This window comes from Lethenteron reissneri, chromosome 12, assembly GCF_015708825.2.
Source record: "Lethenteron reissneri isolate LAM-NWPU_2019-01 chromosome 12, ASM1570882v1, whole genome shotgun sequence".
Taxonomy (NCBI): Eukaryota; Metazoa; Chordata; class Hyperoartia; order Petromyzontiformes; family Petromyzontidae; genus Lethenteron; species Lethenteron reissneri.
The window spans coordinates 178,269-198,675 of NC_083790.1; the positions used below are offsets into that span (position 1 = coordinate 178,269).

Below are 20,407 nucleotides of genomic sequence, written 5' to 3' on the forward strand. Positions count from 1 at the left end.
ATGAACATCGCTGCCTCTGTTCTTCCTCCACGCGCCCCGTGACCTCCGTATGCTCACCGACGACGCCGCAGGAGAAGACGGAGGAGGGAGCGTGCGGGCGACCCGCGGCGGAGCGGAGGCTGCCGACGGGACCCCGGGCCCGCAGGCGTTCCCCACGCCGCCCAGCTCCTCCTCGTCCCTGCGAGGACTCGACCTCTCCGAGTCGACGCTCAGCAGCATCGAGGGTCAGCGCCCCCCCCACTGATCGCCACCGACCTCCCGCCACTCCCTCCCCGTTCACGCCGCTCCGCCCCCCCGCACCTCGTGCCCACACCCGCAGAGCCGCCACCTGCGGCATGAGAGGACGCCCGTGTCCCGAGAGTGAGATGGTGACCCCCTCCCTAATGACGCTCGCCTACCCTCTGTACGATTGGGATGGGAGGTTCACTTCTCATCCCTGCCTATTGAAATTGGTTGAGCGGATCGGCAATGTGAGGGCCGTTTTTTTGTTTGCGGAAACTACTTGACACGAGCTTTCAAATGACTCATCACTCATTGACGTTAGTGGGAGGGTCTAGCAGGAGTTTTCTAGGCAGACGCAGCTTGGTCTCTTAGTGCAACCATGAGATGTCTTAACGACTCGTCGATTCGTGGATTTTAACTGATCGGTACACTCCGTAGCGTGTGCCATTTGGCACGTTCAAACGTGCCTTTCTCGTCTGTTCGTGTAGAAGTAGAGGGGCTCCGGAGCCCTCTCCGGTGGAGCCTCTTCTGCCAGCAGGGCTGTGAGTGAGCAGTTGCGGGACTGCCTCTGTGCGTGCTGTACGTTAAACGGCGCCCGGTTGTTCCGCTGCGTCTGCGTGTTTGCGACAGGCGTCCGCAGCGGCAGTGGTGTGCCGCGCCTCAAGGGCGGAAAGTCCTCCACCCCACACCCGGAGGGGAGCAAGGCATTCTGGGATGCGGCTGGCGGTCACGTGATCGCGCTGGCCGGGGATTACGACGCGCTGCGGCAGCGCGTGGCCGAGGGGCGGCTCCTGATCCGCGGCATGGACTCGCGCATCCGCGACTGCCTCAACACGCTGGCGCAGCACGTCGCCGGGCGCACGGTGCGTCCGCTCGGCACCACCACGCGGTTTCGTGGAACGGCGGCGGCGGCGGCGAAGTCGCAAACTTGGCACTCGCGACTTGCCGCTCGTCTCGCCGCTTACCGCGCCGCCCTCTCTCGTTCTCTGCGTGGCAGACGTCGGACGTGGCGACGGTGCGGGAGCTGCGTGGGAACGTGAGCGCCATGCAGCAGCTGCTGGAGGAGGCTGCCGCCCTGCTGCAGCTCTTCTGGCGCGCGGCACTGCCACCCACGGCGCCGGCGGGGGCGCCGGCGACACACACGCAGGTGCTTCGCGCGCCCCACTGTACATACACCGCGTGCACGCTGCCGGATGAAGGCCTCAAGCCGTCGCCATGTCACGGTTCTGCGGTGTAACGAACCATCGAGCATCTACGGTGTGTGTAGCGGCCTGGCGTGAACGCTCCCTCGGTGCGCGCGGCTTCCTCCCCCGCGCCGTGCAGGGTGGCGTGCTGAGCGACGAGGTGACGCGGCTGCGGCGCAAATTGACGGAGCAAGAGTCGCTGCTGCAGAGCACCGTGAGCCGCCTTCGCACCTCCAACCAGCGCAAGGACAGCGTGGAGCGGGCAATCATCAAGCAGCGTGCGTTGCGTTCCACAAACTCGTGCCACCGCGGGGAGTATTGAGGACACTTGTGTGTTTGTGTGGGTGTCAGCGGGTGTACCAGGGGGTGTGCCAGGGGGTGTACCAGGGGGTGTGCCAGGGGGTGTGCCAGGGGGTGTGCCAGGGGGTGTGCCAGGGGGTGTGCGCTCGTGTGCGTGAGTGGGGAGCGGTAGTTTAGTGGTCAGGGCCCTGCGCTGTAAACCTGGCGGCCCGAGTTCCATTCCCGCTAACGGCCAACACCGGTAACGATTATCTTAACCGGTTCAGGGACCCTTCCAGTTTGACTCGGCCTCGAGTGAGTTCCTGGTGCGGTGTGTAAACATCAATACTGGGGAGGCAAAGGCGGCCGGGCATTACGAGCCACCTCCAGCGTGGCTGCCGGCGGTGCTGCCCTCGAAGCTGCGCGCGGTTCTCACGTTCTCCCCCTGTGCCCGACAGTGACCAGGACGCACGAGGTGCTCAAGAAGGCTCGCGGCAACTTGGAGGTGAGGTCACTGTTGAGCGCCGGCTGATGCTGCCGCTCCGCCCAGGGGAGAGGTGGCGCCGCTTGTTCCCTTGGGGCCACGCAGGCTGCGCGTGCGCGCAGGGCGACGGGCTCACGGCAGTGCCTGCAGCAGAGGTTCTCGTCTCGTGCGGCGAGGCAGCTGCTGCTCCGACTGGCAGCACGGGCGCAGCCTCTCCTTTCGCAGCTCCTGCGTGCACCCTCACTCACCGGCACGGCGCCGTCTCGCCCACGTCGCTCGGTCCCGTGCGTTCGCCGTGCCCGTCCCCTGCGCATCGCAATCGGGGCGGAGCTTCGATGGCGACGACGCCATCGTTGATCTGCGCCCCCTACTGTACATCCCGTGCACCTCACCTGTCCATGCTAAGTGCTATTCTTGCACTGTTCACCTTTGGCTGGGCACCACCTGTGTGTTCCACGCAGCGACCTACCTACCACACCTGTTACCTGTGAGCTGCGTGCTCCACTCAACGACTTACCTGTCACTTGTGAACTGCACGTTTCCCTCAACGACTTACCCGTCTCGCCTCTCACCTGCAAGCTGCCCTTCACACCTGTGTCCCTGTCTTTTCTCCTTTTTTTCGTCCGCCGCCTCTTGTTTTCTCCGTGGCACGCAAGCCCACGCAGGTGAACCCCTACCTGGCCTTGGGTCTCGGATTCGCTCCTCTGATGAGCTCAGGTCAGTACCGCCGCCCCGCCTCTACGTGCGCCTCCAATCGCTCTCCGGATGCTCTACGATCTCCCGCTGCAACCCCTGAATCCTCACCCCTGTGTTACCCGGCTCTTTCCTTACCCACGAGTTCACGATGATTTTCGGTTGATGTGGAACGGCTGATACGACGATGTCACGTGATCGGGCGCCTCTCATCGACGTGATGAGAGGTGCGGTGTTTAACTTTCCACATAGCATCCCAGCGCCAACGCTCAACGCTACTCATCACGCAGCACCACCACTCAACACAGCACCGCCAGACGCAGCACCATGCAGCACCATGTGGTAGTTGATTGATTCACGATGGAAGTGGAGGCGGCGACCCAAGGTGATGGAGGTTGACACGTGCGTTGCTGTGTGCATTGTGCCAGCAGCAGCACGCGCAGGCAGCCTGTCCCCCGGCTCGCTGAGCTCCGGACTCTCCAGGACGTGGGACCCCCTCTGCAGTTCCGCAGGGAACTCGGCCCCCAGCAGCCCGGAGCTGGCGCACTCGCCCTGCCACTACTGAGCCCCGTGTCCGGCACCCAGCGGCACCCGACCACCCAGCACAATAGCGCTCGCCACCCAGCATGCAGCACTCGCTCGTCTACCACTCGACCACCCAGCGCCAGCGGCCCGAGCGTCGCTCGCTCACCCATCCTGCCGCTACCAAACACCGCATCCAGCGTCCAGCCCTCTGCCGCTACCAAACACCGCATCCAACGTCCAGCCCTCTGCCGCTCACCGCCCACCGCCCAAGCACCCAGCAGCACCGCACTCTGCAGCTCACCACACGTAGCCTAACACCGCCACCGCTACACCGCTCAACCCACGCCACAACCACCGCCACCACTGCATGGCTGATCGCTCGCCGGTACTCGCGATCCCGCGCCGTTTCCTTTTGCCGAGCCCTCGGACACCGTCACGACGTCGAACCGTTTCCGTGGCCGAGTTCGCGGCAGGTGGTGGCGGGTTTGTATCAGGGCATTAGAAGGTCGTGGCAGGTCATTAGAAGGTCTTGGCAGATTACGGGAACTCGTAGCAGGTTGTAGACAGGGCTTCATTTCAGCAGTCTGGGTCGGCTAGCCAGAAAATATTTCTGTGCCCGGCACACCACCTCTAGGATTCCTTTTCTCGCTTATCGCTGTGGCTACTGGGCACGTGCCACCTACTAATCCAGCCTACCTGTAGCAGCAGCAGCAGCCTTGAAAATATTGCGTGCTAAATTAAGCCCCGGTTGTATGCGTTTGTAGCAATTCATACTCATGGCAGGTTGTGGAATGTTGTAGGTATCTGGCAGCTCACAGGTACACGTGGCAGGTCACAGATACACGTGGCAGGTCACAGGTACACGTGGCAGGTCACAGGTACACGTGGCAGGTCACAGACGGTGGCAGGATGGTGAGAAGGTGCCCTTGGCAGCTTCTCCGTCATTGGTAGAGAGGGAAGTGAGATTAAGAGTATGGAAGTGAGATGGTCCAGGGTTGTGTTGGGGGGCTCCCAACAGGGCTGGGTTGTGGGAGGCAGGGGGTAGGCCCAGCATGGCTGGCTGTCCCCCATTGGTCCAGTGTGGCCAACTCAGACACCAGAACCCAAATTATGATTAATTCCAACACCTCGATTATATTTTTTTAAGACTTGGTTGCCAACCAGAGGCCCCAAGGCCCAAAACGTCAAGCAGCCAGTAACAAACAGTACAATTGAGTTGTAATAGATAAGAGTGAACAAGTTTCGCGAATTGAGCACGTTTATTATCATTATTATAAGAGCTTGGTGGAAAAGAGACAATGGGAGGAGGGAATTCCATATTTATGAATTTCGACTGTTTCAGGAATAATGTTCCGTAGCGTCCTGGCTGTAGAGACAGGTTTGTAAAACAAACAATTGAGACGGGATGTGATGTCGTGTGGCCGCTCACCACGGGTAACTGATCTTCCTCTTTGGCCCTCGGCACGGAAGAGGTTTCTCACCCCTGGCTCTCCTGACGAGGTGCGTTGTAGCGCACTGTCGTCATGCCGTCACAACACGGAGAGAGGAGGGGGGAGGTCAGCCTCTGGGTCAGGGTTCAGGTTGGGGTGACCCGCCCACGTGGATCAGCGGTAGAGCGAGCGCCTCGGACTCAATCGGAAGGGAACGAGTTCAAATCCTAGTTGGGGAGCGGGGGTGTTGACACTGTTCATCATCCCTCTCTCTGGGGTCGATAGAAGTACCGCATTGTGTGGAAGCTCAACGGTGATTGTCCTATGAGTAGACTCGCCCCCACCAAAGGAATGTGGAGTTTCCCCCGCTGGCTCTGCAGAGCAGTCTCTAGATGGGAGATGAGCCTGGGGTCTGGGTGGGGGCCGCCATCTGTCGCGACGGCCAGGCGGGCGACGTGATCCTCGCCATGGGCCGCGGGGAGAGGGGAGACGTTGTGATCTGTGTTGACGATGTCGTCAATGGTTTATCTCGGAGGCCGCTGCGCAATAATGTTTGGTCGATTCCTTTCAGAGGATCGCCTGAGACGGTGATTATGAATGGAGTGGGTACGAGCGGGAGGGGTATCCGAGGTCTTGGCACAACGTAGCCGCAGCGCTGACCCCACGTCAGTCATCTCCACTCGCTCACTAACCACGCCAGCCAACCAGACCATAGTACTGGCCCTAACCAGAACTAACTAGATACTAACCACACTGGCCAGCCAGATGCTAATACTGGCTGTATCCCTCAGTCTAAATGTATCCCTAACCTAGTGACACTAGCCAGCCACACTCCAGTACTGGCCCTAACTCTAACCAGTACTAACCAGACTGACCATACTAACTCGCTCGATTATAATTCTGACTTTAACGAGTAACCACACCAGCCAGCCAGGCCATAACCAAACCAACCAACACTTTAACCCCTTCACTGCCGAACGGCCCAACACACTGCGAGACATCCCAACATACGAACTCTTGTCACTGCTGAACGTCCCAGCATCAACATCACCCTCAAGGCACGACCAAACCCGGACGCGCTCAGCGCGTGTGTTAGTTACCTTGTCCCGTTCCACGGAGGTTCTAGGAATCTCAATCGAGAGCTCGGTGTCGCGCTTTCATGGAAGGGCCCTGTAAGCGTCATTGCAGTCGTGGCGCGGTAATGAGGAGATGAGACTGAAGGCTTCCGAATGTAAGGGATTTAACCCTTCAGCTGCCACCACCGTAAGTGCCGCGAGCTTTGCCGTTCCTCTGCCTTTAAGTCTGCGAGTTCTGCCTTACCTGCGCCTCCTGGAGGTCCCTCCTGGAGGGGGAGCCCACCTCGCCCCCCGCCTCCCCGCAGGTGATCGACAAGAGGCAGCAGGTGCCCGAGTGTTACCTGTTCACAGGTGTACACACTCGCGCACAGGGGTTCAGTATGAATACTGATTTGATGGTTACCTTTGCACGGGCACTTGGATGGGCTGTACAGGTGTTGGGCGGCACTCTCGCCCTGCCTGTGCGCTGTGTGTATGTATATAGAACGATTCGTCGTCGATGCTTAGCGGCTGGCACGTATGTACATATGTGAATTGCCAGTGGAATTGGCCAGGCTGCCGAGCACGTGGCCGCGTCATTGAGCAGTCACTGTTGAAGTTCGCACCCTTTGTGAGCGGTGGTCCGTGCGGTGGGGGGTGGCTAGGGGTGGGCTACGTGTCGCTGTGAAGTAACGCCGGCGCGAATGCTGACCCTCGCCACGTTCTAGGCGTGACCCCTTGCTGTCACCACACCCTAGCCAGCCAGAACCCAGCCTCTAGCCATAACCACTGTCGCCCAGCCAGACCCAGAGCGAAAACCAAGGGATTCATTTCTCACTGGATAATTTTGCAGTACGCTGTTTGGCTCGCTTGTCGTTGGTAGCATTGGGCATGCTTGCACTACCGCTAAGAGGAGAAGGTACGCCTATACATTGTAATAATACAAGATTTCGGCATAAATTCCTGTGGAGCTATGCTTAGAATAAGCAGGACGAGATGGATATGGTTACCAAAATACCCCCCCCCCCCCCCCCCCCCGGAAGCGGCTTTCCGGACTGTTCAGGCTGAAGTTGAGCATTGGCGGTAACCATAACCAAATTATCCAGCCAGGTCACATCCACGGCTACTGAATGAGGCTATAGGGACCCCCGCGTGTAGCTTCATCTCAAAAACCCGAGGCGCGTGACACGGACCTCCCCGATCCCAATCGGAGCCGTCTTCAAGCAGCCTCGATCATGCCCGCAGACCTGACATTGTATTGACGTATACTGTATAAAGTTACAGTATTATATACTGTAACTTTATACAGTATTATATACTGTATAAAGTTACAGTATTATATACTGTATGTATCGGGTATGTTTGACACGGCGTGGCGAGACGCCCCCCTGATCCGGAGGCCCCGAGTTGGGGCCTCGGGAAACAGCCCCGGGTCCCCGATCGCATGCGCTGAGCCCAGTTGACCCCCACGGGTCCGTGCGCCCTCCCCATGGACCCCTCGCCCCCCTCCCCCCCCAGTGTTAATAAAACGAGGAGCGCTCCCAACTTGTACCGTGTCGCTCTGAGTTCTCTGTGAGGTGCTTGCCCCCACACACATGCGAGCCGTGATCTATCGTCATCATCATCATGAACTCTGGTCTTGCTAATGCTGGATGAATTATCCATCGTTAACATTGGCTACGGTCTATCCATTGATGGCGAAATTGCCGCCTCGTGAGCCATGGTCTCCACTACTTGATGAAAGCCGCTCTATCATTCGTCTTTGTCTATCCTCTGCTGGAGGAAGCCTCCCACCCCCGCAAGTCGCTGACATACTTCACCATGCCACATCATAGGTTTTAATGGCGATGCTGGCCGCGTGGAATCTGTTGCAGATTCAGATGAGAGTTATTCGACCGTTGAATTGCAATCCAGACGGATCGAGTGACCCGATCAACCTCTGCGAGCCCAGCTGTGCTGGTCACGTGTGTAGTGAGTTCCAGGAGACTTGCGATAATACAACACGGGGCAGCCCTTACCCCGCTCTCTCGGGAGCTACAGCCTCTGGGCTAACGTGCCCTGTCACTCGGGGTCACCTTGAGCCCTCTGGCTAGGGCAGGGGTCGGCAACCAAAATAACAAGAAGAGCCATTTCTTTCCAATTCGGTACAAAATTCAGTATTTCAAGAGCCGCAATGCATCTGAGTACATACGTACTCATCGTCAAGAAGCAGCCCGTAAAGAGCCGCATGCGGCTCCGGAGCCGTAGGTTGCCGACCCCTGGGCTAGGGTGACCTAGGGGAGACTGGCTGACCCGACACAGCCAAGGTGCGAGTCCTGACCACGCGTCCACGGCCCTTACAAGGACATCGGGTCCCAGGGCCCTAGCCTAGCTGGTCTTCGTCGCGCTGCCTCGAGCCGACCTGGGAGCTGCCTTTTATACTCGTCCCGGGGACTCTCTGCCCCCGGTACCGCCCCCTTTCTGGAACCTTCCAGGGGATCCTGGAAAGCCCCCCCCCCAACCCCTCACCTGGTCCGGCTCTCTCTCTGTCCCCTTGTCCAGGTTGGCGCCCCCTACAGGCCCCTGGCCGCAACTGCAGGTGAGTGAACAGGCGGTGTGTGCACACGCATTTCCGACGCGACACGTGGTGGGGAGAGAGCCGCACGAGGCCTGGGTAGCCGCGTCTCTCGCGAAGGCGCACACCCCGAGGCCACTTTGTGATGCTTCAAATCGAACACAGGCACCACCCCTTTAAATAAGAACGTTTTAGTCCACAGCCTATTGGCGTTCCAGCCCCAATATCCAAATTACGTGGTGACACTGCGTTTGGCGGTGGTGCACAACCACAAATAAAATAAAATCTCAACATTCGTCAACACTGTGGCCTTAAAATTAAGCGTATAGAATAGGCGACGTTTTGGGCAACGGCTCTTCGTTTTCAAGCTTCCACCGCCCTGTCCTCCAATATTTGGCTATACCAAAGACGAAGATCCCCCGCGTAGCCTTAACAGGCTGTTGGGGCAAGTGCTGTGAGCGGGCACCTTAGAAGAACATTTATACTGGTATGAACGAAGTGGACCAGACCACCAATAGATTAATGTGTCCGTCCGTCCGACTGTCCGTCCGTCCGTGTATCAACATCGCCCCCTACTGCAAACGCTTGGCATGACCCTGTCCGACAAGATGGCCGCCCGCTCCCCCTGCGATCTGTGAATTAAACAAGATGGCCGTCGCTTCCGGCGCATCACGACAAAACTTAAAACTTCGCTTCAAAATTACTTTACTGAAACGCAGCACGTTTTTTTAACACAGAGACAAGAAACATTTATTAACACAGAGACGAGATACATTTAATCGCCTTATTTGTGCACGAAAAGCACGGCGCGAGGCCTAGTGCGGCAGGCTTCGCGAGGCCTAGTGCGGCAGGCTTATTAACACAGATGAAACGCAGCACGTTTTTTTAAAAAAAGAATTACTTTACTGAAACGCAGCACGTTTTTTTAACACAGAGACAAGAAACATTTATTAACACAGAGACGAGATACATTTAATCGCCTTATTTGTGCACGAAAAGCACGGCGCGAGGCCTAGTGCTGCAGGCTTCGCGAGGCCTAGTGCGGCAGGCTTCGCGAGGCCTAGTGCAGGGTCACCGTATGTGTGTGCCGCGTGGCAGAGCTGCTGGAGGAGCACCTGCGGGAGATCCGTGCTCTGCGACGCCGTCTGGAGGAGTCGATTCTCACCAACGAGCAGCTCCGGCGCCAGCTGGAGCAGCGGCTCGCCGACTCGGAGCACGGTGCGGAGCGCACGCGGGACACGCTTGACGCATGCGCGGTCGGCACGTAAGTGACGGGCACGCGACGCGCGCGCATGCACTGTTAACCTATTTGCGCGTGTCCCTGCATGCGCAGGCAACTCCACCAACATCTACATTCAACGCTCGGAGGAGAACCGCTGGCACCGCGAGCGTAGCGGACCCCACGGTGAGTGCAAAGATAAAGACAAAGATCCCCCGTGTAGTCTTTTAACTGGCCATTGGGCCAAGTGCTGTTCGCGAGCACCTATGAAGGCCGGAACGGCACAGAAGAGGGTGGGGTGGCCAGTGCACAGACACACGTACACAGACATCGTGTGCACTGATGCGCAAACACTCACGTGCACGCAAACGTGTACGTGTAGACGCGCAGGCGTGAACATGCACACATGCGTGTTTGTACCCACATACATACACGTGCATGCACGCACACGTACACACGTGTTTTCGTTAAGCATTACGAGGAGCCGGCTGTCAACCACCCCGCCACCTCAGCTGTTACCTTGAGTGAGTGGTCACTGTCACCTGATCGTCTAGAACAGGTGTGCGGCCCCGCCGGTACGTCGCGTTGGGTTTAGGCCGCTCGCCAAGATGCGCAGGGTTAAGCGCGCGTACGCGGCTGTCGTCTACAGACGCCGGCTCGGAGGAAGAGGCGGTCCTCAGGGAGGCGCTGCTGCGCAAGACGGAGGAGCTGGAGCAGCTCGGCGCCGAGCTGGACGCGTCACGCTCGCAGCTGGCGCAGCGCCAGTCCGAGCTGGACGCGGCGCGGGCGGCCGGCGAGCGGCTCCGGCGCGAGCTGGAGGAGACGCGGGCGCGGGCGGGAGAGGAGACCCGGCGGGCGAGCGCCGAACTGGAACGGGCCGACCGGGAGCGGGCGGGAGCCAAGGCCGAGCTGGAGCGCGTGCTGGCGCAGGCGAGGGAGGCGGCGTCCGAACTGGAGGTGGCGCGGGAGAGGCTGCGCGGCGCCGAGCGGGCGGGGGAGGATCTGCGCGCCGAGCTGGCGGCGGAGCGGGGCGAGCGCCGGAGGGCGGAGGCGGAGAAGGGAGAGAGGGACGCGCGGGAGAGGGCGGCGCCAGCCGGCGATCACGGCGACGACGGAGAGGAGCTGTCGCGCCAGCTGCGGGCCGCCCACGACGACATCAACAGGTGCGACGGCGCCAAGAGGGCCGCGGGGCGCTTGCCTCCGCACGCGCCGTGGTGCCGCGCTCGCGACGTTTCCTCCCGTCGCTTTGTTTCTCTTTGCGGCGTGGTGCCCGTGGTGAGTTGTGTGGTGGTGGTGTCGCAGGCTGCAGGGTGAGGTGGGCTGGCTCAAGCAGCAGCTGGGAGAGGCACAGCAGGTGGTGACGTCGCTGAAGGTGGAGATGAAGGTGCAGGAGCGTCTCAGCGGCACTCCTGCCGCCCGCCACACAGGTTCCTCCACTTCCCTGGCCTCTCTCCTTTGCAATACGCGACTCTTCAATACAGCATCGGTTTACATGCACTTTCAGAACGCCGTGTGGCTGATCAGATGCGTAAAGAATAAATCACTTGTTTACCGAACAGCTATGTGAAGGAGGCATGTAGTCTGTTTTTTTCTCTTGTAATTGAACACAAATCCGATTCTGCTCACCCGTCGCTCCATATAATTTGTGCCTCTCGCAGACAAGAAGGCGGTGCTGAGTCGCCGGCGCTCCACGGACGCCCTCGGGCACGACACCGGGGCGCGACCCCCGACCCCCGACGCCGTGACGCTGGCGGAGCTGCTGGCGGAGATGCGGGCACTGCGGAGAGAGCTGGAGCGCGGGATCCAGGCGAACCAGGCCCTGCGGCTGCAGCTGCAAGCGCAGCTGTGGCATGGGGAGCGGGCGCCGCCGCCGCCCCCCACCACGGCCCCCTCCCCCGCCGCGCCGGCTTCCACCATCAACATCAACTACATGTGGCCGAGGGATCCCTCCTCCCCTGCTAGCGCCGCCGGTAAGTTCACCCCCAACCGCCAGCGCTGCTGTCGCCCGAGGCCCGCCGCCTTCCCCTCCCTGAGATGGCACTTCCCAAAATCTCCCCATCGCCTCGCTTGAATGCCCGTCCTGCGTTGTTCACCTCCCATCACCTTTCACCACCTCTCATCCCCTGCCATCCCTGACCATTGCTCACCGATCACCTCTCAAACGGGTCACGTTGATCAAATGAACATCGCTGCCTCTGTTCTTCCTCCACGCGCCCCGTGACCTCCGTATGCTCACCGACGACGCCGCAGGAGAAGACGGAGGAGGGAGCGTGCGGGCGACCCGCGGCGGAGCGGAGGCTGCCGACGGGACCCCGGGCCCGCAGGCGTTCCCCACGCCGCCCAGCTCCTCCTCGTCCCTGCGAGGACTCGACCTCTCCGAGTCGACGCTCAGCAGCATCGAGGGTCAGCGCCCCCCCCACTGATCGCCACCGACCTCCCGCCACTCCCTCCCCGTTCACGCCGCTCCGCCCCCCCGCACCTCGTGCCCACACCCGCAGAGCCGCCACCTGCGGCATGAGAGGACGCCCGTGTCCCGAGAGTGAGATGGTGACCCCCTCCCTAATGACGCTCGCCTACCCTCTGTACGATTGGGATGGGAGGTTCACTTCTCATCCCTGCCTATTGAAATTGGTTGAGCGGATCGGCAATGTGAGGGCCGTTTTTTTGTTTGCGGAAACTACTTGACACGAGCTTTCAAATGACTCATCACTCATTGACGTTAGTGGGAGGGTCTAGCAGGAGTTTTCTAGGCAGACGCAGCTTGGTCTCTTAGTGCAACCATGAGATGTCTTAACGACTCGTCGATTCGTGGATTTTAACTGATCGGTACACTCCGTAGCGTGTGCCATTTGGCACGTTCAAACGTGCCTTTCTCGTCTGTTCGTGTAGAAGTAGAGGGGCTCCGGAGCCCTCTCCGGTGGAGCCTCTTCTGCCAGCAGGGCTGTGAGTGAGCAGTTGCGGGACTGCCTCTGTGCGTGCTGTACGTTAAACGGCGCCCGGTTGTTCCGCTGCGTCTGCGTGTTTGCGACAGGCGTCCGCAGCGGCAGTGGTGTGCCGCGCCTCAAGGGCGGAAAGTCCTCCACCCCACACCCGGAGGGGAGCAAGGCATTCTGGGATGCGGCTGGCGGTCACGTGATCGCGCTGGCCGGGGATTACGACGCGCTGCGGCAGCGCGTGGCCGAGGGGCGGCTCCTGATCCGCGGCATGGACTCGCGCATCCGCGACTGCCTCAACACGCTGGCGCAGCACGTCGCCGGGCGCACGGTGCGTCCGCTCGGCACCACCACGCGGTTTCGTGGAACGGCGGCGGCGGCGGCGAAGTCGCAAACTTGGCACTCGCGACTTGCCGCTCGTCTCGCCGCTTACCGCGCCGCCCTCTCTCGTTCTCTGCGTGGCAGACGTCGGACGTGGCGACGGTGCGGGAGCTGCGTGGGAACGTGAGCGCCATGCAGCAGCTGCTGGAGGAGGCTGCCGCCCTGCTGCAGCTCTTCTGGCGCGCGGCACTGCCACCCACGGCGCCGGCGGGGGCGCCGGCGACACACACGCAGGTGCTTCGCGCGCCCCACTGTACATACACCGCGTGCACGCTGCCGGATGAAGGCCTCAAGCCGTCGCCATGTCACGGTTCTGCGGTGTAACGAACCATCGAGCATCTACGGTGTGTGTAGCGGCCTGGCGTGAACGCTCCCTCGGTGCGCGCGGCTTCCTCCCCCGCGCCGTGCAGGGTGGCGTGCTGAGCGACGAGGTGACGCGGCTGCGGCGCAAATTGACGGAGCAAGAGTCGCTGCTGCAGAGCACCGTGAGCCGCCTTCGCACCTCCAACCAGCGCAAGGACAGCGTGGAGCGGGCAATCATCAAGCAGCGTGCGTTGCGTTCCACAAACTCGTGCCACCGCGGGGAGTATTGAGGACACTTGTGTGTTTGTGTGGGTGTCAGCGGGTGTACCAGGGGGTGTGCCAGGGGGTGTACCAGGGGGTGTGCCAGGGGGTGTGCCAGGGGGTGTGCCAGGGGGTGTGCCAGGGGGTGTGCGCTCGTGTGCGTGAGTGGGGAGCGGTAGTTTAGTGGTCAGGGCCCTGCGCTGTAAACCTGGCGGCCCGAGTTCCATTCCCGCTAACGGCCAACACCGGTAACGATTATCTTAACCGGTTCAGGGACCCTTCCAGTTTGACTCGGCCTCGAGTGAGTTCCTGGTGCGGTGTGTAAACATCAATACTGGGGAGGCAAAGGCGGCCGGGCATTACGAGCCACCTCCAGCGTGGCTGCCGGCGGTGCTGCCCTCGAAGCTGCGCGCGGTTCTCACGTTCTCCCCCTGTGCCCGACAGTGACCAGGACGCACGAGGTGCTCAAGAAGGCTCGCGGCAACTTGGAGGTGAGGTCACTGTTGAGCGCCGGCTGATGCTGCCGCTCCGCCCAGGGGAGAGGTGGCGCCGCTTGTTCCCTTGGGGCCACGCAGGCTGCGCGTGCGCGCAGGGCGACGGGCTCACGGCAGTGCCTGCAGCAGAGGTTCTCGTCTCGTGCGGCGAGGCAGCTGCTGCTCCGACTGGCAGCACGGGCGCAGCCTCTCCTTTCGCAGCTCCTGCGTGCACCCTCACTCACCGGCACGGCGCCGTCTCGCCCACGTCGCTCGGTCCCGTGCGTTCGCCGTGCCCGTCCCCTGCGCATCGCAATCGGGGCGGAGCTTCGATGGCGACGACGCCATCGTTGATCTGCGCCCCCTACTGTACATCCCGTGCACCTCACCTGTCCATGCTAAGTGCTATTCTTGCACTGTTCACCTTTGGCTGGGCACCACCTGTGTGTTCCACGCAGCGACCTACCTACCACACCTGTTACCTGTGAGCTGCGTGCTCCACTCAACGACTTACCTGTCACTTGTGAACTGCACGTTTCCCTCAACGACTTACCCGTCTCGCCTCTCACCTGCAAGCTGCCCTTCACACCTGTGTCCCTGTCTTTTCTCCTTTTTTTCGTCCGCCGCCTCTTGTTTTCTCCGTGGCACGCAAGCCCACGCAGGTGAACCCCTACCTGGCCTTGGGTCTCGGATTCGCTCCTCTGATGAGCTCAGGTCAGTACCGCCGCCCCGCCTCTACGTGCGCCTCCAATCGCTCTCCGGATGCTCTACGATCTCCCGCTGCAACCCCTGAATCCTCACCCCTGTGTTACCCGGCTCTTTCCTTACCCACGAGTTCACGATGATTTTCGGTTGATGTGGAACGGCTGATACGACGATGTCACGTGATCGGGCGCCTCTCATCGACGTGATGAGAGGTGCGGTGTTTAACTTTCCACATAGCATCCCAGCGCCAACGCTCAACGCTACTCATCACGCAGCACCACCACTCAACACAGCACCGCCAGACGCAGCACCATGCAGCACCATGTGGTAGTTGATTGATTCACGATGGAAGTGGAGGCGGCGACCCAAGGTGATGGAGGTTGACACGTGCGTTGCTGTGTGCATTGTGCCAGCAGCAGCACGCGCAGGCAGCCTGTCCCCCGGCTCGCTGAGCTCCGGACTCTCCAGGACGTGGGACCCCCTCTGCAGTTCCGCAGGGAACTCGGCCCCCAGCAGCCCGGAGCTGGCGCACTCGCCCTGCCACTACTGAGCCCCGTGTCCGGCACCCAGCGGCACCCGACCACCCAGCACAATAGCGCTCGCCACCCAGCATGCAGCACTCGCTCGTCTACCACTCGACCACCCAGCGCCAGCGGCCCGAGCGTCGCTCGCTCACCCATCCTGCCGCTACCAAACACCGCATCCAGCGTCCAGCCCTCTGCCGCTACCAAACACCGCATCCAACGTCCAGCCCTCTGCCGCTCACCGCCCACCGCCCAAGCACCCAGCAGCACCGCACTCTGCAGCTCACCACACGTAGCCTAACACCGCCACCGCTACACCGCTCAACCCACGCCACAACCACCGCCACCACTGCATGGCTGATCGCTCGCCGGTACTCGCGATCCCGCGCCGTTTCCTTTTGCCGAGCCCTCGGACACCGTCACGACGTCGAACCGTTTCCGTGGCCGAGTTCGCGGCAGGTGGTGGCGGGTTTGTATCAGGGCATTAGAAGGTCGTGGCAGGTCATTAGAAGGTCTTGGCAGATTACGGGAACTCGTAGCAGGTTGTAGACAGGGCTTCATTTCAGCAGTCTGGGTCGGCTAGCCAGAAAATATTTCTGTGCCCGGCACACCACCTCTAGGATTCCTTTTCTCGCTTATCGCTGTGGCTACTGGGCACGTGCCACCTACTAATCCAGCCTACCTGTAGCAGCAGCAGCAGCCTTGAAAATATTGCGTGCTAAATTAAGCCCCGGTTGTATGCGTTTGTAGCAATTCATACTCATGGCAGGTTGTGGAATGTTGTAGGTATCTGGCAGCTCACAGGTACACGTGGCAGGTCACAGATACACGTGGCAGGTCACAGGTACACGTGGCAGGTCACAGGTACACGTGGCAGGTCACAGATACACGTGGCAGGTCACAGGTACACGTGGCAGGTCACAGGTACACGTGGCAGGTCACAGATACACGTGGCAGGTCACAGGTACACGTGGCAGGTCACAGACGGTGGCAGGATGGTGAGAAGGTGCCCTTGGCAGCTTCTCCGTCATTGGTAGAGAGGGAAGTGAGATTAAGAGTATGGAAGTGAGATGGTCCAGGGTTGTGTTGGGGGGCTCCCAACAGGGCTGGGTTGTGGGAGGCAGGGGGTAGGCCCAGCATGGCTGGCTGTCCCCCATTGGTCCAGTGTGGCCAACTCAGACACCAGAACCCAAATTATGATTAATTCCAACACCTCGATTATATTTTTTTAAGACTTGGTTGCCAACCAGAGGCCCCAAGGCCCAAAACGTCAAGCAGCCAGTAACAAACAGTACAATTGAGTTGTAATAGATAAGAGTGAACAAGTTTCGCGAATTGAGCACGTTTATTATCATTATTATAAGAGCTTGGTGGAAAAGAGACAATGGGAGGAGGGAATTCCATATTTATGAATTTCGACTGTTTCAGGAATAATGTTCCGTAGCGTCCTGGCTGTAGAGACAGGTTTGTAAAACAAACAATTGAGACGGGATGTGATGTCGTGTGGCCGCTCACCACGGGTAACTGATCTTCCTCTTTGGCCCTCGGCACGGAAGAGGTTTCTCACCCCTGGCTCTCCTGACGAGGTGCGTTGTAGCGCACTGTCGTCATGCCGTCACAACACGGAGAGAGGAGGGGGGAGGTCAGCCTCTGGGTCAGGGTTCAGGTTGGGGTGACCCGCCCACGTGGATCAGCGGTAGAGCGAGCGCCTCGGACTCAATCGGAAGGGAACGAGTTCAAATCCTAGTTGGGGAGCGGGGGTGTTGACACTGTTCATCATCCCTCTCTCTGGGGTCGATAGAAGTACCGCATTGTGTGGAAGCTCAACGGTGATTGTCCTATGAGTAGACTCGCCCCCACCAAAGGAATGTGGAGTTTCCCCCGCTGGCTCTGCAGAGCAGTCTCTAGATGGGAGATGAGCCTGGGGTCTGGGTGGGGGCCGCCATCTGTCGCGACGGCCAGGCGGGCGACGTGATCCTCGCCATGGGCCGCGGGGAGAGGGGAGACGTTGTGATCTGTGTTGACGATGTCGTCAATGGTTTATCTCGGAGGCCGCTGCGCAATAATGTTTGGTCGATTCCTTTCAGAGGATCGCCTGAGACGGTGATTATGAATGGAGTGGGTACGAGCGGGAGGGGTATCCGAGGTCTTGGCACAACGTAGCCGCAGCGCTGACCCCACGTCAGTCATCTCCACTCGCTCACTAACCACGCCAGCCAACCAGACCATAGTACTGGCCCTAACCAGAACTAACTAGATACTAACCACACTGGCCAGCCAGATGCTAATACTGGCTGTATCCCTCAGTCTAAATGTATCCCTAACCTAGTGACACTAGCCAGCCACACTCCAGTACTGGCCCTAACTCTAACCAGTACTAACCAGACTGACCATACTAACTCGCTCGATTATAATTCTGACTTTAACGAGTAACCACACCAGCCAGCCAGGCCATAACCAAACCAACCAACACTTTAACCCCTTCACTGCCGAACGGCCCAACACACTGCGAGACATCCCAACATACGAACTCTTGTCACTGCTGAACGTCCCAGCATCAACATCACCCTCAAGGCACGACCAAACCCGGACGCGCTCAGCGCGTGTGTTAGTTACCTTGTCCCGTTCCACGGAGGTTCTAGGAATCTCAATCGAGAGCTCGGTGTCGCGCTTTCATGGAAGGGCCCTGTAAGCGTCATTGCAGTCGTGGCGCGGTAATGAGGAGATGAGACTGAAGGCTTCCGAATGTAAGGGATTTAACCCTTCAGCTGCCACCACCGTAAGTGCCGCGAGCTTTGCCGTTCCTCTGCCTTTAAGTCTGCGAGTTCTGCCTTACCTGCGCCTCCTGGAGGTCCCTCCTGGAGGGGGAGCCCACCTCGCCCCCCGCCTCCCCGCAGGTGATCGACAAGAGGCAGCAGGTGCCCGAGTGTTACCTGTTCACAGGTGTACACACTCGCGCACAGGGGTTCAGTATGAATACTGATTTGATGGTTACCTTTGCACGGGCACTTGGATGGGCTGTACAGGTGTTGGGCGGCACTCTCGCCCTGCCTGTGCGCTGTGTGTATGTATATAGAACGATTCGTCGTCGATGCTTAGCGGCTGGCACGTATGTACATATGTGAATTGCCAGTGGAATTGGCCAGGCTGCCGAGCACGTGGCCGCGTCATTGAGCAGTCACTGTTGAAGTTCGCACCCTTTGTGAGCGGTGGTCCGTGCGGTGGGGGGTGGCTAGGGGTGGGCTACGTGTCGCTGTGAAGTAACGCCGGCGCGAATGCTGACCCTCGCCACGTTCTAGGCGTGACCCCTTGCTGTCACCACACCCTAGCCAGCCAGAACCCAGCCTCTAGCCATAACCACTGTCGCCCAGCCAGACCCAGAGCGAAAACCAAGGGATTCATTTCTCACTGGATAATTTTGCAGTACGCTGTTTGGCTCGCTTGTCGTTGGTAGCATTGGGCATGCTTGCACTACCGCTAAGAGGAGAAGGTACGCCTATACATTGTAATAATACAAGATTTCGGCATAAATTCCTGTGGAGCTATGCTTAGAATAAGCAGGACGAGATGGATATGGTTACCAAAATACCCCCCCCCCCCCCCCGGAAGCGGCTTTCCGGACTGTTCAGGCTGAAGTTGAGCATTGGCGGTAACCATAACCAAATTATCCAGCCAGGTCACATCCACGGCTACTGAGTGAGGCTATAGGGACCCCCGCGTGTAGCTTCATCTCAAAAACCCGAGGCGCGTGACACGGACCTCCCCGATCCCAATCGGAGCCGTCTTCAAGCAGCCTCGATCATGCCCGCAGACCTGACATTGTATTGACGTATACTGTATAAAGTTACAGTATTATATACTGTAACTTTATACAGTATTATATACTGTATAAAGTTACAGTATTATATACTGTATGTATCGGGTATGTTTGACACGGCGTGGCGAGACGCCCCCCTGATCCGGAGGCCCCGAGTTGGGGCCTCGGGAAACAGCCCCGGGTCCCCGATCGCATGCGCTGAGCCCAGTTGACCCCCACGGGTCCGTGCGCCCTCCCCATGGACCCCTCGCCCCCCTCCCCCCCCAGTGTTAATAAAACGAGGAGCGCTCCCAACTTGTACCGTGTCGCTCTGAGTTCTCTGTGAGGTGCTTGCCCCCACACACATGCGAGCCGTGATCTATCGTCATCATCATCATGAACTCTGGTCTTGCTAATGCTGGATGAATTATCCATCGTTAACATTGGCTACGGTCTATCCATTGATGGCGAAATTGCCGCCTCGTGAGCCATGGTCTCCACTACTTGATGAAAGCCGCTCTATCATTCGTCTTTGTCTATCCTCTGCTGGAGGAAGCCTCCCACCCCCGCAAGTCGCTGACATACTTCACCATGCCACATCATAGGTTTTAATGGCGATGCTGGCCGCGTGGAATCTGTTGCAGATTCAGATGAGAGTTATTCGACCGTTGAATTGCAATCCAGACGGATCGAGTGACCCGATCAACCTCTGCGAGCCCAGCTGTGCTGGTCACGTGTGTAGTGAGTTCCAGGAGACTTGCGATAATACAACACGGGGCAGCCCTTACCCCGCTCTCTCGGGAGCTACAGCCTCTGGGCTAACGTGCCCTGTCACTCGGGGTCACCTTGAGCCCTCTGGCTAGGGCAGGGGTCGGCAACCAAAATAACAAGAAGAGCCATTTCTTTCCAATTCGGTACAAAATTCAGTATTTCAAGAGCCGCAATGCATCTGAGTACATACGTACTCATCGTCAAGAAGCAGCCCGTAAAGAGCCGCATGCGGCTCCGGAGCCGTAGGTTGCCGACCCCTGGGCTAGGGTGACCTAGGGGAGACTGGCTGACCCGACACAGCCAAGGTGCGAGTCCTGACCACGCGTCCACGGCCCTTACAAGGACATCGGGTCCCAGGGCCCTAGCCTAGCTGGTCTTCGTCGCGCTGCCTCGAGCCGACCTGGGAGCTGCCTTTTATACTCGTCCCGGGGACTCTCTGCCCCCGGTACCGCCCCCTTTCTGGAACCTTCCAGGGGATCCTGGAAAGCCCCCCCCCCAACCCCTCACCTGGTCCGGCTCTCTCTCTGTCCCCTTGTCCAGGTTGGCGCCCCCTACAGGCCCCTGGCCGCAACTGCAGGTGAGTGAACAGGCGGTGTGTGCACACGCATTTCCGAC

The 20,407-nt window shown here is 59.5% G+C and overlaps 1 protein-coding gene across 1 annotated transcript; it reads left to right on the plus strand.

Annotated features, from left to right (window-relative positions):
• Positions 1-3,488: 3,488 nt before the first annotated feature.
• LOC133341655 (myomegalin-like) lies at positions 3,489-19,336 on the plus strand. Its single transcript, XM_061550248.1, has 15 exons — positions 3,489-3,693; positions 6,119-6,219; positions 9,491-9,644; positions 9,760-9,831; positions 10,295-10,808; positions 10,948-11,072; positions 11,304-11,615; positions 11,896-12,048; positions 12,677-12,909; positions 13,044-13,193; positions 13,370-13,508; positions 13,968-14,014; positions 14,650-14,710; positions 15,118-16,029; positions 16,150-19,336. Exons 1-14 carry the CDS (start codon positions 3,489-3,491, stop codon positions 15,249-15,251), a joined length of 2,400 nt encoding a protein of 799 aa, XP_061406232.1. The 3' UTR covers positions 15,252-16,029; positions 16,150-19,336.
• The last annotated feature ends 1,071 nt before the right edge of the window (positions 19,337-20,407 follow it).

Excerpts from the sequence above, each read along its gene's own strand:
- LOC133341655 (XM_061550248.1), top strand. The coding sequence starts at position 3,489 with ATGCAGCACTCGCTCGTCTACCACTCGACCACCCAGCGCCAGCGGCCC. Across the intron at positions 6,220-9,490 it reads TGATCGACAAGAGGCAGCAG|TGCAGGGTCACCGTATGTGT; the intron begins GTGCCCGAGTGT and ends CGCGAGGCCTAG. Across the intron at positions 9,645-9,759 it reads GCTCGCCGACTCGGAGCACG|GCAACTCCACCAACATCTAC; the intron begins GTGCGGAGCGCA and ends CTGCATGCGCAG.